The sequence below is a fragment of the Danio rerio genome, chromosome 8 (genome assembly GCF_049306965.1).
Source record: "Danio rerio strain Tuebingen ecotype United States chromosome 8, GRCz12tu, whole genome shotgun sequence".
Taxonomy (NCBI): domain Eukaryota; kingdom Metazoa; phylum Chordata; class Actinopteri; order Cypriniformes; family Danionidae; genus Danio; species Danio rerio.
Window position 1 is genome coordinate 38,529,641 of NC_133183.1, and position 13,790 is coordinate 38,543,430.

A 13,790-nucleotide genomic window follows, 5' to 3' on the forward strand; every position below is an offset into this window, starting at 1 on the left:
TGCTTTTTTTTCCCCTCAATGCCCTCCAAAGTTTCAATGTTTGGCCGTGTCTGCCATATCTGTTTTGTTTAAAAAAAAAAAAAGGAAAAAAAAGGAATGCATCGGTTCCTGCATGTAGAATTCAGAAATCTCATGGCATTGAAAGAAAACTGGCAGCAGTTGAGTGCCGAGGTCAAAGGTCAGATGAGCAGGCATCACACCTGAGAACCTGGCAGAACGAAATGTTGCAGCTCGTCCGGTCTTCAATGATGAGCCCAAAAGAGGCCACTTCACAGAGCCGGCCCAAGGCTTAAGAGAACTGAGAGGCAGGACAAGATGGCGGGCTGGACTTGGTTAACTTTAGATTTTACACAAATCTCATTGTTTTGTTTTTCACCTAAAATAGTAATTAAAACATCCAAGATGTGTTTTGCCTCATCAAAATGTGGAATTTGATCAGCAAACTACTCATTCTAAGACAACTATGCCTTGGGCTAAATGACTTGGCTTCAAGTACGATGCCACACGATTCAGAAATGAAGGTACAGACTGCACAAACAGATAAACGACATGATGCATCTCATTTCACCACAACTAAAGGCAGCGACAAAAAAAAAGTCAAGCTCTCACGATGATGACATTTCTCATGCAACCCTTTAGCAAGCCTACATAGTATTTATGCCTAAAAGTCACTGCATGGGTAAATAAGAAACAAGCAACACACACACACACACATATATATATATATATATATATATATATATATATATATATATATATATATATATATATCCATGGGCCACTGTAAAGTAATATGGTTCTGTCATAACGTTTTGAATGAAAATCTGCATTTGGATAAGACACCTTTAGTATAGTTTTGATTTTAAGGCATAATAAAGATCAAATGCAAGTACGAGTGGATTTACATTGAAAATTTCAAACGCATCAAGAAAACCATGTGCTAAGGAAATTTCAAACCATTTGGAACGCACAGAGACGAGCTTTTGTGCAAAAATGAACTTAAAGGTGCCTTTAAAAAAGTGTCAAAGTACTTTTGAAAACAAAAAAGCAAACCCCCAATAGGTGGCAGCAAGAGGCCGCTTTATTTGAGTAAAGCATTGAACGATTCATTCAGCCAAAGAAGCCAATAGGATGAACGGACAGTTGAATCAATCCCTGAATCATCGACTCACCCGAGTCTTCTTGGCGAAGGCCTGAATCGTTCGTGCAGGGAAACGTCGCTGTGTATTATTCAGAGATGGCCAACTGTTCTGCTGTTTATTTTATTATACTTATCGCAATGATTTTACTACTACTATCAATAAAATTAATATTAGTAATGATAATATTGCCGGAAGTTGTACAGCGCATGCGTCACGTGTTCATCATCAGCATCCATGACAACCGTCCTGTGGGTGTTGTTTGAATCTCGCTGTGTCGATTGGCATCTGATCTCTGCGTCCTCCGTGACAATTTTTCCAGATTATCGATATTATTGATCGTTGGATACGTCGATTGATCGCCTGCTGTTCCCATCACTCAGGTTTGACCCTTTTTATTACGCTGTGCTTTGTGTTTGTGTTCAGTATGTCTTGTGTTCACTACAGGTTCCAGAGTCGACTCACCTACGACTCGCTCCAGTTTGAAGGCCTCAACATCAGCGCGGGGGAGCTGAAGCGGCAGATCATGAGGAGCAAGAGGCTGAAGTTCTGCCAGCTGAAGATCAGCAACGCCCAGACTGATGAAGGTGAGTTGAGGAAAAGACACTTCAACTGTTCTACGCTAACATTAGATGCGTTACATCAGACACTTCTGGAAGCTGTAAGGTGGTGCTGATGCTGACATGTAGGGATGTTTTGGCTGTTTTAAAAGGCTAATGGCTCTCAAAGTATACCGTGCTCCATAATTATGTGCTGATTCTGATTTTATTTTGCTGTCAGAATACACAGATGATGCTCTCATCCCTAAAAACACGTCGGTCATCATCAGACGGATCCCTGCGGCGGGACTGAAGTCCTCAAACAGAAGATTTGTTGGGTAAGTGCTGTGAAATGAGCACACGCGTCCTCTGTTAGATGTTATATGAAGACTCCTGGTCTGTCCCTGGTGTTTTAGTCACACAAGCTCCTTTGTTTTGCAGACATCAAGCTGGACGCTGGCGTGAACCTTCACCTAGAGCTGATCCTTCACTCCTCTCACTGGAGCAGTTGTTGAAGGTATTGAACAAATGAATAGCACAATAGCAAAACGCAATGTAAAGCACACAATATACGCACACGCACTCAGCTTCTTAGGGAGATTTGAGATTGTTTGAAGGGTTGAGGGTGAAAAAGATTCAAATGTGCAAATGCCTGTGAAACAGACTGAGAATCTGGCTGAGGCAAAGGCGTCAGAGGAGGACAAGCTGAAAGCGGTGATGTACCAGTCCAGCCTGTGCTACTACTCCAGCAGGTGAGCGTTCAGACACTGACAGGTTTGCTTTGTGAGAGATGTCTGAGCTGATTCTCATGGTTCTGATGTTCACTAGTGAGGCCATGAGGCTGCTTGGGATCCCGGGACACCACATTAGGCACTGCCCCACTAATGTGGTAACTGGGTTTTCCAAGCTCCCGGTTGCTGTGAACTTGAGCTCTTGTCCTCATCAGTCAGATTGTTTGCTCAGAGTTTGACTGTCACTCCTCAATTCACAGGGCAGCCGCTCCGCGCCGCACAAGCGCATCCGGAAGAGCACAGGGATTCCCCGCAGCTTCCTGTTGGAGGTGGACGACCCAGACCGAAAGGGAGTCATGATAGACGGCAGCGGCCGATACGTCATTCCCATCATAGACGCGTGAGTAAACTGTACTTGGCATAGCCGCATGTTCTAGTGTTTGTCCAAATCTCACATGATGTCTGCTTGTGTGTGTTTGCGCTCGATCTGTTCAGTGAGGCCTATGCTGCTGAGAAGAGAAAGAGGCCGTCCTTCTCCTGCCAGACCGAGCCTTTGCCCTCCTCGTCCTCAGCAGGTGCGGCATCTTCGGTCCGGGACGCCGGAGGGAAACGGTCCCGCTCCCCATCTTCACCAGAGACGCGCGGCGACCAGAAGAGACCACGTCGCTGAGAGACCTTCATCCAAGAGACCTGGAGCCGACGTGTAAATATTGTACCTAGTTTATTAATAAAAGATAATAAAGATTATAGCCGCATGAACTGTGTGGACTGGTTAACCTTCACTCCAGCAGTGCAACACACACATACACACACACACACACACACACACACACACGAATGAATTCATAAACACAATATCATGAAGTTTTGCTTTAATTTAGGAAAAGAGAAACTCTTCTGGGCTAAAATCTGATGGGTTTTTTTCAGCGTTCTTACTTCAGTCTTTAATGTCAGGTGATCCTTCAAATGTCAGTGTAAAGTGTTGAGTACACTATTAGTGCTCAGTCGTGTTTTTCATAGTTACCAGTGCCGATGGAGTTTTTTGAAGCGTCATATTCTGCTGGAAACGTTTCATTTGAATGGTAATGTCCCATAAGCGGAGGTCTTGTGAGTAACTTCACAAGTCGGTCAAAGTCTACACCGGTGACAAGCTCATCTACTCCCAGAACCTGCTACTCTCTACCTACACGCTGTCAGCTGATGTTTCAAAACCTCAACACTCGCGTACAGAACAGCCTCAGCGTCTGCACCACTTATCGGCACTAGCTGCAAGTCTACACCCCCTCTGTCCAGAAGTGAGCACAGCCTCTTGGTACCATCCCAGCAAGCATTTTTTTGGGGTGTTTAAAGGTGCCAACTGACCATCAAAAGTAAAAATGACTCATTTTATCTCATCCCAACAGGGAAACCACCAACAATAAAGAATGAGTTACTATCTGGTGTCATGGCTTTGCAATTAAAACAAGTTTAGTTATAATGGAGGTCATTGGGGGCAAAAACAGCCACTTGAACAATATGAACAATACATAAGGGTTAAAAGTCTAATAGACGGCTTGGTTAAAACCAGGCTAAATCTAGGCTGTCAGTGAGTGTGCACCCCTAACCCCGCCTCTCACAGTGACCTCACTAGCTCCGCTGAGTGCTTTGTGTCTCAGATTGCATGCAAGTCTGCAGCCAGATACTGCTGGAAGCTAGTCATCAAATACACAGGAACGAATGACTACACGTGTCAATCTGTCTATTAAACTATCTAATCTGTCTAGTCAGTCTTTTATTATCTTTTATATGCAAAAATATTCATTCATAAAAACATATGTATATATGAACACTGGGTCAAATAGGGTCCGTGCATTTTAAATCTAATAACAAAAATAACCCAATGTTGGTTTTGTCCATATTTAAATGAACGTGTGTAAACGCACGCTTTGATCAAACCTTTTATTCCCCTTGATGATATTGTGCTTTTTTTTCCCCTCAATGCCCTCCAAAGTTTCAATGTTTGGCCGTGTCTGCCATATCTGTTTTGTTTAAAAAAAAAAAAAGGAAAAAAAAGGAATGCATCGGTTCCTGCATGTAGAATTCAGAAATCTCATGGCATTGAAAGAAAACTGGCAGCAGTTGAGTGCCGAGGTCAAAGGTCAGATGAGCAGGCATCACACCTGAGAACCTGGCAGAACGAAATGTTGCAGCTCGTCCGGTCTTCAATGATGAGCCCAAAAGAGGCCACTTCACAGAGCCGGCCCAAGGCTTAAGAGAACTGAGAGGCAGGACAAGATGGCGGGCTGGACTTGGTTAACTTTAGATTTTACACAAATCTCATTGTTTTGTTTTTCACCTAAAATAGTAATTAAAACATCCAAGATGTGTTTTGCCTCATCAAAATGTGGAATTTGATCAGCAAACTACTCATTCTAAGACAACTATGCCTTGGGCTAAATGACTTGGCTTCAAGTACGATGCCACACGATTCAGAAATGAAGGTACAGACTGCACAAACAGATAAACGACATGATGCATCTCATTTCACCACAACTAAAGGCAGCGACAAAAAAAAAGTCAAGCTCTCACGATGATGACATTTCTCATGCAACCCTTTAGCAAGCCTACATAGTATTTATGCCTAAAAGTCACTGCATGGGTAAATAAGAAACAAGCAACACACACACACACACATATATATATATATATATATATATATATATATATATATATATATATATATATATATATATATATATATATATATATATATATATATATCCATGGGCCACTGTAAAGTAATATGGTTCTGTCATAACGTTTTGAATGAAAATCTGCATTTGGATAAGACACCTTTAGTATAGTTTTGATTTTAAGGCATAATAAAGATCAAATGCAAGTACGAGTGGATTTACATTGAAAATTTCAAACGCATCAAGAAAACCATGTGCTAAGGAAATTTCAAACCATTTGGAACGCACAGAGACGAGCTTTTGTGCAAAAATGAACTTAAAGGTGCCTTTAAAAAAGTGTCAAAGTACTTTTGAAAACAAAAAAGCAAACCCCCAATAGGTGGCAGCAAGAGGCCGCTTTATTTGAGTAAAGCATTGAACGATTCATTCAGCCAAAGAAGCCAATAGGATGAACGGACAGTTGAATCAATCCCTGAATCATCGACTCACCCGAGTCTTCTTGGCGAAGGCCTGAATCGTTCGTGCAGGGAAACGTCGCTGTGTATTATTCAGAGATGGCCAACTGTTCTGCTGTTTATTTTATTATACTTATCGCAATGATTTTACTACTACTATCAATAAAATTAATATTAGTAATGATAATATTGCCGGAAGTTGTACAGCGCATGCGTCACGTGTTCATCATCAGCATCCATGACAACCGTCCTGTGGGTGTTGTTTGAATCTCGCTGTGTCGATTGGCATCTGATCTCTGCGTCCTCCGTGACAATTTTTCCAGATTATCGATATTATTGATCGTTGGATACGTCGATTGATCGCCTGCTGTTCCCATCACTCAGGTTTGACCCTTTTTATTACGCTGTGCTTTGTGTTTGTGTTCAGTATGTCTTGTGTTCACTACAGGTTCCAGAGTCGACTCACCTACGACTCGCTCCAGTTTGAAGGCCTCAACATCAGCGCGGGGGAGCTGAAGCGGCAGATCATGAGGAGCAAGAGGCTGAAGTTCTGCCAGCTGAAGATCAGCAACGCCCAGACTGATGAAGGTGAGTTGAGGAAAAGACACTTCAACTGTTCTACGCTAACATTAGATGCGTTACATCAGACACTTCTGGAAGCTGTAAGGTGGTGCTGATGCTGACATGTAGGGATGTTTTGGCTGTTTTAAAAGGCTAATGGCTCTCAAAGTATACCGTGCTCCATAATTATGTGCTGATTCTGATTTTATTTTGCTGTCAGAATACACAGATGATGCTCTCATCCCTAAAAACACGTCGGTCATCATCAGACGGATCCCTGCGGCGGGACTGAAGTCCTCAAACAGAAGATTTGTTGGGTAAGTGCTGTGAAATGAGCACACGCGTCCTCTGTTAGATGTTATATGAAGACTCCTGGTCTGTCCCTGGTGTTTTAGTCACACAAGCTCCTTTGTTTTGCAGACATCAAGCTGGACGCTGGCGTGAACCTTCACCTAGAGCTGATCCTTCACTCCTCTCACTGGAGCAGTTGTTGAAGGTATTGAACAAATGAATAGCACAATAGCAAAACGCAATGTAAAGCACACAATATACGCACACGCACTCAGCTTCTTAGGGAGATTTGAGATTGTTTGAAGGGTTGAGGGTGAAAAAGATTCAAATGTGCAAATGCCTGTGAAACAGACTGAGAATCTGGCTGAGGCAAAGGCGTCAGAGGAGGACAAGCTGAAAGCGGTGATGTACCAGTCCAGCCTGTGCTACTACTCCAGCAGGTGAGCGTTCAGACACTGACAGGTTTGCTTTGTGAGAGATGTCTGAGCTGATTCTCATGGTTCTGATGTTCACTAGTGAGGCCATGAGGCTGCTTGGGATCCCGGGACACCACATTAGGCACTGCCCCACTAATGTGGTAACTGGGTTTTCCAAGCTCCCGGTTGCTGTGAACTTGAGCTCTTGTCCTCATCAGTCAGATTGTTTGCTCAGAGTTTGACTGTCACTCCTCAATTCACAGGGCAGCCGCTCCGCGCCGCACAAGCGCATCCGGAAGAGCACAGGGATTCCCCGCAGCTTCCTGTTGGAGGTGGACGACCCAGACCGAAAGGGAGTCATGATAGACGGCAGCGGCCGATACGTCATTCCCATCATAGACGCGTGAGTAAACTGTACTTGGCATAGCCGCATGTTCTAGTGTTTGTCCAAATCTCACATGATGTCTGCTTGTGTGTGTTTGCGCTCGATCTGTTCAGTGAGGCCTATGCTGCTGAGAAGAGAAAGAGGCCGTCCTTCTCCTGCCAGACCGAGCCTTTGCCCTCCTCGTCCTCAGCAGGTGCGGCATCTTCGGTCCGGGACGCCGGAGGGAAACGGTCCCGCTCCCCATCTTCACCAGAGACGCGCGGCGACCAGAAGAGACCACGTCGCTGAGAGACCTTCATCCAAGAGACCTGGAGCCGACGTGTAAATATTGTACATAGTTTATTAATAAAAGATAATAAAGATTATAGCCGCATGAACTGTGTGGACTGGTTAACCTTCACTCCAGCAGTGCAACACACACATACACACACACACACACACACACACACACACACACACACACACACACACACACGAATGAATTCATAAACACAATATCATGAAGTTTTGCTTTAATTTAGGAAAAGAGAAACTCTTCTGGGCTAAAATCTGATGGGTTTTTTTCAGCGTTCTTACTTCAGTCTTTAATGTCAGGTGATCCTTCAAATGTCAGTGTAAAGTGTTGAGTACACTATTAGTGCTCAGTCGTGTTTTTCATAGTTACCAGTGCCGATGGAGTTTTTTGAAGCGTCATATTCTGCTGGAAACGTTTCATTTGAATGGTAATGTCCCATAAGCGGAGGTCCTGTGAGTAACTTCACAAGTCGGTCAAAGTCTACACCGGTGACAAGCTCATCTACTCCCAGAACCTGCTACTCTCTACCTACACGCTGTCAGCTGATGTTTCAAAACCTCAACACTCGCATACAGAACAGCCTCAGCGTCTGCACCACTTATCGGCACTAGCTGCAAGTCTACACCCCCTCTGTCCAGAAGTGAGCACAGCCTCTTGGTACCATCCCAGCAAGCATTTTTTTGGGGTGTTTAAAGGTGCCAACTGACCATCAAAAGTAAAAATGACTCATTTTATCTCATCCCAACAGGGAAACCACCAACAATAAAGAATGAGTTACTATCTGGTGTCATGGCTTTGCAATTAAAACAAGTTTAGTTATAATGGAGGTCATTGGGGGCAAAAACAGCCACTTGAACAATATGAACAATACATAAGGGTTAAAAGTCTAATAGACGGCTTGGTTAAAACCAGGCTAAATCTAGGCTGTCAGTGAGTGTGCACCCCTAACCCCGCCTCTCACAGTGACCTCACTAGCTCCGCTGAGTGCTTTGTGTCTCAGATTGCATGCAAGTCTGCAGCCAGATACTGCTGGAAGCTAGTCATCAAATACACAGGAACGAATGACTACACGTGTCAATCTGTCTATTAAACTATCTAATCTGTCTAGTCAGTCTTTTATTATCTTTTATATGCAAAAATATTCATTCATAAAAACATATGTATATATGAACACTGGGTCAAATAGGGTCCGTGCATTTTAAATCTAATAACAAAAATAACCCAATGTTGGTTTTGTCCATATTTAAATGAACGTGTGTAAACGCACGCTTTGATCAAACCTTTTATTCCCCTTGATGATATTGTGCTTTTTTTTCCCCTCAATGCCCTCCAAAGTTTCAATGTTTGGCCGTGTCTGCCATATCTGTTTTGTTTAAAAAAAAAAAAGGAAAAAAAAGGAATGCATCGGTTCCTGCATGTAGAATTCAGAAATCTCATGGCATTGAAAGAAAACTGGCAGCAGTTGAGTGCCGAGGTCAAAGGTCAGATGAGCAGGCATCACACCTGATAAACACCTGGGGCAACTGTACAGTAAAAAAAAAAAAAAAAACAACAAGATTAAGAAATATTGCTTTAATTTGAGAGAGACAAAAAAAACTCTTCCGTGTTAAAATTTGATGTTCCTCCAGCGTTCTTACGTCAGTCTTTAATGTCAGGTGATCCTTCAAATGTCAGTGTAAATTGTTGAGTGTACCATTAGTGCTCAGTCGTGTTTTTCATAGTTACCAGTGCCGATGGAGTTTTTTTTTTTAGAGCGTCATATTCTGCTGGAAAAGTTTCATTTTAATGGTAATATGCCATGAGCGGAGGTGTATGAGTAACTTCACAAGTTGACCATAGTCTAGAGCGATGACATGCTCATCTACTCCCAGAACCTGGCAGAACGAAATGTTGCAGCTCGTCCGGTCTTCAATGATGAGCCCAAAAGAGGCCACTTCACAGAGCCGGCCCAAGGCTTAAGAGAACTGAGAGGCAGGACAAGATGGCGGGCTGGACTTGGTTAACTTTAGATTTTACACAAATCTCATTGTTTTGTTTTTCACCTAAAATAGTAATTAAAACATCCAAGATGTGTTTTGCCTCATCAAAATGTGGAATTTGATCAGCAAACTACTCATTCTAAGACAACTATGCCTTGGGCTAAATGACTTGGCTTCAAGTACGATGCCACACGATTCAGAAATGAAGGTACAGACTGCACAAACAGATAAACGACATGATGCATCTCATTTCACCACAACTAAAGGCAGCGACAAAAAAAAAGTCAAGCTCTCACGATGATGACATTTCTCATGCAACCCTTTAGCAAGCCTACATAGTATTTATGCCTAAAAGTCACTGCATGGGTAAATAAGAAACAAGCAACACACACACACACACACATATATATATATATATATATCCATGGGCCACTGTAAAGTAATATGGTTCTGTCATAACGTTTTGAATGAAAATCTGCATTTGGATAAGACACCTTTAGTATAGTTTTGATTTTAAGGCATAATAAAGATCAAATGCAAGTACGAGTGGATTTACATTGAAAATTTCAAACGCATCAAGAAAACCATGTGCTAAGGAAATTTCAAACCATTCGGAACGCACAGAGACGAGCTTTTGTGCAAAAATGAACTTAAAGGTGCCTTTAAAAAAGTGTCAAAGTACTTTTGAAAACAAAAAAGCAAACCCCCAATAGGTGGCAGCAAGAGGCCGCTTTATTTGAGTAAAGCATTGAACGATTCATTCAGCCAAAGAAGCCAATAGGATGAACGGACAGTTGAATCAATCCCTGAATCATCGACTCACCCGAGTCTTCTTGGCGAAGGCCTGAATCGTTCGTGCAGGGAAACGTCGCTGTGTATTATTCAGAGATGGCCAACTGTTCTGCTGTTTATTTTATTATACTTATCGCAATGATTTTACTACTACTATCAATAAAATTAATATTAGTAATGATAATATTGCCGGAAGTTGTACAGCGCATGCGTCACGTGTTCATCATCAGCATCCATGACAACCGTCCTGTGGGTGTTGTTTGAATCTCGCTGTGTCGATTGGCATCTGATCTCTGCGTCCTCCGTGACAATTTTTCCAGATTATCGATATTATTGATCGTTGGATACGTCGATTGATCGCCTGCTGTTCCCATCACTCAGGTTTGACCCTTTTTATTACGCTGTGCTTTGTGTTTGTGTTCAGTATGTCTTGTGTTCACTACAGGTTCCAGAGTCGACTCACCTACGACTCGCTCCAGTTTGAAGGCCTCAACATCAGCGCGGGGGAGCTGAAGCGGCAGATCATGAGGAGCAAGAGGCTGAAGTTCTGCCAGCTGAAGATCAGCAACGCCCAGACTGATGAAGGTGAGTTGAGGAAAAGACACTTCAACTGTTCTACGCTAACATTAGATGCGTTACATCAGACACTTCTGGAAGCTGTAAGGTGGTGCTGATGCTGACATGTAGGGATGTTTTGGCTGTTTTAAAAGGCTAATGGCTCTCAAAGTATACCGTGCTCCATAATTATGTGCTGATTCTGATTTTATTTTGCTGTCAGAATACACAGATGATGCTCTCATCCCTAAAAACACGTCGGTCATCATCAGACGGATCCCTGCGGCGGGACTGAAGTCCTCAAACAGAAGATTTGTTGGGTAAGTGCTGTGAAATGAGCACACGCGTCCTCTGTTAGATGTTATATGAAGACTCCTGGTCTGTCCCTGGTGTTTTAGTCACACAAGCTCCTTTGTTTTGCAGACATCAAGCTGGACGCTGGCGTGAACCTTCACCTAGAGCTGATCCTTCACTCCTCTCACTGGAGCAGTTGTTGAAGGTATTGAACAAATGAATAGCACAATAGCAAAACGCAATGTAAAGCACACAATATACGCACACGCACTCAGCTTCTTAGGGAGATTTGAGATTGTTTGAAGGGTTGAGGGTGAAAAAGATTCAAATGTGCAAATGCCTGTGAAACAGACTGAGAATCTGGCTGAGGCAAAGGCGTCAGAGGAGGACAAGCTGAAAGCGGTGATGTACCAGTCCAGCCTGTGCTACTACTCCAGCAGGTGAGCGTTCAGACACTGACAGGTTTGCTTTGTGAGAGATGTCTGAGCTGATTCTCATGGTTCTGATGTTCACTAGTGAGGCCATGAGGCTGCTTGGGATCCCGGGACACCACATTAGGCACTGCCCCACTAATGTGGTAACTGGGTTTTCCAAGCTCACGGTTGCTGTGAACTTGAGCTCTTGTCCTCATCAGTCAGATTGTTTGCTCAGAGTTTGACTGTCACTCCTCAATTCACAGGGCAGCCGCTCCGCGCCGCACAAGCGCATCCGGAAGAGCACAGGGATTCCCCGCAGCTTCCTGTTGGAGGTGGACGACCCAGACCGAAAGGGAGTCATGATAGACGGCAGCGGCCGATACGTCATTCCCATCATAGACGCGTGAGTAAACTGTACTTGGCATAGCCGCATGTTCTAGTGTTTGTCCAAATCTCACATGATGTCTGCTTGTGTGTGTTTGCGCTCGATCTGTTCAGTGAGGCCTATGCTGCTGAGAAGAGAAAGAGGCCGTCCTTCTCCTGCCAGACCGAGCCTTTGCCCTCCTCGTCCTCAGCAGGTGCGGCATCTTCGGTCCGGGACGCCGGAGAGAAACGGTCCCGCTCCCCATCTTCACCAGAGACGCGCGGCGACCAGAAGAGACCACGTTGCTGAGAGACCTTCATCCAAGAGACCTGGAGCCGACGTGTAAATATTGTACATAGTTTATTAATAAAAGATAATAAAGATTATAGCCGCATGAACTGTGTGGACTGGTTAACCTTCACTCCAGCAGTGCAACACACACATACACACACACACACACACACACACACACACACACACACACGAATGAATTCATAAACACAATATCATGAAGTTTTGCTTTAATTTAGGAAAAGAGAAACTCTTCTGGGCTAAAATCTGATGGGTTTTTTTCAGCGTTCTTACTTCAGTCTTTAATGTCAGGTGATCCTTCAAATGTCAGTGTAAAGTGTTGAGTACACTATTAGTGCTCAGTCGTGTTTTTCATAGTTACCAGTGCCGATGGAGTTTTTTGAAGCGTCATATTCTGCTGGAAACGTTTCATTTGAATGGTAATGTCCCATAAGCGGAGGTCTTGTGAGTAACTTCACAAGTCGGTCAAAGTCTACACCGGTGACAAGCTCATCTACTCCCAGAACCTGCTACTCTCTACCTACACGCTGTCAGCTGATGTTTCAAAACCTCAACACTCGCATACAGAACAGCCTCAGCGTCTGCACCACTTATCGGCACTAGCTGCAAGTCTACACCCCCTCTGTCCAGAAGTGAGCACAGCCTCTTGGTACCATCCCAGCAAGCATTTTTTTGGGGTGTTTAAAGGTGCCAACTGACCATCAAAAGTAAAAATGACTCATTTTATCTCATCCCAACAGGGAAACCACCAACAATAAAGAATGAGTTACTATCTGGTGTCATGGCTTTGCAATTAAAACAAGTTTAGTTATAATGGAGGTCATTGGGGGCAAAAACAGCCACTTGAACAATATGAACAATACATAAGGGTTAAAAGTCTAATAGACGGCTTGGTTAAAACCAGGCTAAATCTAGGCTGTCAGTGAGTGTGCACCCCTAACCCCGCCTCTCACAGTGACCTCACTAGCTCCGCTGAGTGCTTTGTGTCTCAGATTGCATGCAAGTCTGCAGCCAGATACTGCTGGAAGCTAGTCATCAAATACACAGGAACGAATGACTACACGTGTCAATCTGTCTATTAAACTATCTAATCTGTCTAGTCAGTCTTTTATTATCTTTTATATGCAAAAATATTCATTCATAAAAACATATGTATATATGAACACTGGGTCAAATAGGGTCCGTGCATTTTAAATCTAATAACAAAATTAACCCAATGTTGGTTTTGTCCATATTTAAATGAACGTGTGTAAACGCACGCTTTGATCAAACCTTTTATTCCCCTTGATGATATTGTGCTTTTTTTTCCCCTCAATGCCCTCCAAAGTTTCAATGTTTGGCCGTGTCTGCCATATCTGTTTTGTTTAAAAAAAAAAAAGGAAAAAAAAGGAATGCATCGGTTCCTGCATGTAGAATTCAGAAATCTCATGGCATTGAAAGAAAACTGGCAGCAGTTGAGTGCCGAGGTCAAAGGTCAGATGAGCAGGCATCACACCTGATAAACACCTGGGGCAACTGTACAGTAAAAAAAAACAAAAAAACAACAAGATTAAGAAATATTGCTTTAATTTGAGAGAGACAAAAAAAACTCTTC

General features: G+C 43.2%; 3 protein-coding genes across 7 annotated transcripts; all 3 read left to right on the forward strand.

Annotated features, from left to right (window-relative positions):
- Positions 1 to 790: 790 nt before the first annotated feature.
- Positions 791 to 4,438, forward strand: LOC141375718 (E3 ubiquitin-protein ligase RBBP6-like). Of its 2 annotated transcripts, XM_073910626.1 has the most exons (7): positions 1,146 to 1,726; positions 1,920 to 2,016; positions 2,120 to 2,195; positions 2,342 to 2,430; positions 2,507 to 2,567; positions 2,670 to 2,809; positions 2,905 to 4,438. In XM_073910626.1, the coding sequence occupies exons 1-7, from the start codon at positions 1,567 to 1,569 to the stop codon at positions 3,077 to 3,079; spliced, it is 798 nt and encodes a 265-aa protein (XP_073766727.1). In that variant the 5' UTR covers positions 1,146 to 1,566; the 3' UTR covers positions 3,080 to 4,438. The 2 variants fall into 2 exon arrangements, with proteins under 2 accessions (XP_073766728.1, XP_073766727.1); XM_073910627.1 differs by lacking the exon at positions 2,507 to 2,567 and having other exon boundaries at positions 791 to 1,726; positions 2,905 to 3,172.
- Positions 4,439 to 5,149: 711 nt separating this feature from the next.
- On the forward strand, positions 5,150 to 7,560 carry LOC141375703 (E3 ubiquitin-protein ligase RBBP6-like). Of its 3 annotated transcripts, none has more exons than XM_073910586.1 (7): positions 5,511 to 6,124; positions 6,318 to 6,414; positions 6,518 to 6,593; positions 6,740 to 6,828; positions 6,905 to 6,965; positions 7,068 to 7,207; positions 7,303 to 7,560. In XM_073910586.1, exons 1-7 carry the CDS (start codon positions 5,965 to 5,967, stop codon positions 7,475 to 7,477), a joined length of 798 nt encoding a protein of 265 aa, XP_073766687.1. In that variant the 5' UTR covers positions 5,511 to 5,964; the 3' UTR covers positions 7,478 to 7,560. The 3 variants fall into 3 exon arrangements, with proteins under 3 accessions (XP_073766688.1, XP_073766687.1, XP_073766689.1); XM_073910588.1 differs by having other exon boundaries at positions 5,731 to 6,222; XM_073910587.1 differs by lacking the exon at positions 6,905 to 6,965 and having other exon boundaries at positions 5,150 to 6,124.
- Positions 7,561 to 9,113: 1,553 nt separating this feature from the next.
- On the forward strand, positions 9,114 to 13,713 carry LOC141375719 (E3 ubiquitin-protein ligase RBBP6-like). Of its 2 annotated transcripts, XM_073910628.1 has the most exons (7): positions 10,289 to 10,840; positions 11,034 to 11,130; positions 11,234 to 11,309; positions 11,456 to 11,544; positions 11,621 to 11,681; positions 11,784 to 11,923; positions 12,019 to 13,713. In XM_073910628.1, exons 1-7 carry the CDS (start codon positions 10,681 to 10,683, stop codon positions 12,191 to 12,193), a joined length of 798 nt encoding a protein of 265 aa, XP_073766729.1. In that variant the 5' UTR covers positions 10,289 to 10,680; the 3' UTR covers positions 12,194 to 13,713. The 2 variants fall into 2 exon arrangements, with proteins under 2 accessions (XP_073766730.1, XP_073766729.1); XM_073910629.1 differs by lacking the exon at positions 11,621 to 11,681 and having other exon boundaries at positions 9,114 to 10,840; positions 12,019 to 12,280.
- Positions 13,714 to 13,790: the final 77 nt, after the last annotated feature.

Coding starts and splice junctions, on each gene's coding strand:
- LOC141375718 (XM_073910626.1), top strand. CDS start 1,567: ATGTCTTGTGTTCACTACAGGTTCCAGAGTCGACTCACCTACGACTCG. Junction 1,727..1,919: donor CAACGCCCAGACTGATGAAG/GTGAGTTGAGGA, acceptor TTTTGCTGTCAG/AATACACAGATGATGCTCTC. Junction 2,568..2,669: donor GGCACTGCCCCACTAATGTG/GTAACTGGGTTT, acceptor CTCAATTCACAG/GGCAGCCGCTCCGCGCCGCA.
- LOC141375703 (XM_073910586.1), top strand. CDS start 5,965: ATGTCTTGTGTTCACTACAGGTTCCAGAGTCGACTCACCTACGACTCG. Junction 6,594..6,739: donor CACTGGAGCAGTTGTTGAAG/GTATTGAACAAA, acceptor CCTGTGAAACAG/ACTGAGAATCTGGCTGAGGC. Junction 7,208..7,302: donor GTCATTCCCATCATAGACGC/GTGAGTAAACTG, acceptor CGATCTGTTCAG/TGAGGCCTATGCTGCTGAGA.
- LOC141375719 (XM_073910628.1), top strand. CDS start 10,681: ATGTCTTGTGTTCACTACAGGTTCCAGAGTCGACTCACCTACGACTCG. Junction 11,131..11,233: donor TCAAACAGAAGATTTGTTGG/GTAAGTGCTGTG, acceptor TTTGTTTTGCAG/ACATCAAGCTGGACGCTGGC. Junction 11,924..12,018: donor GTCATTCCCATCATAGACGC/GTGAGTAAACTG, acceptor CGATCTGTTCAG/TGAGGCCTATGCTGCTGAGA.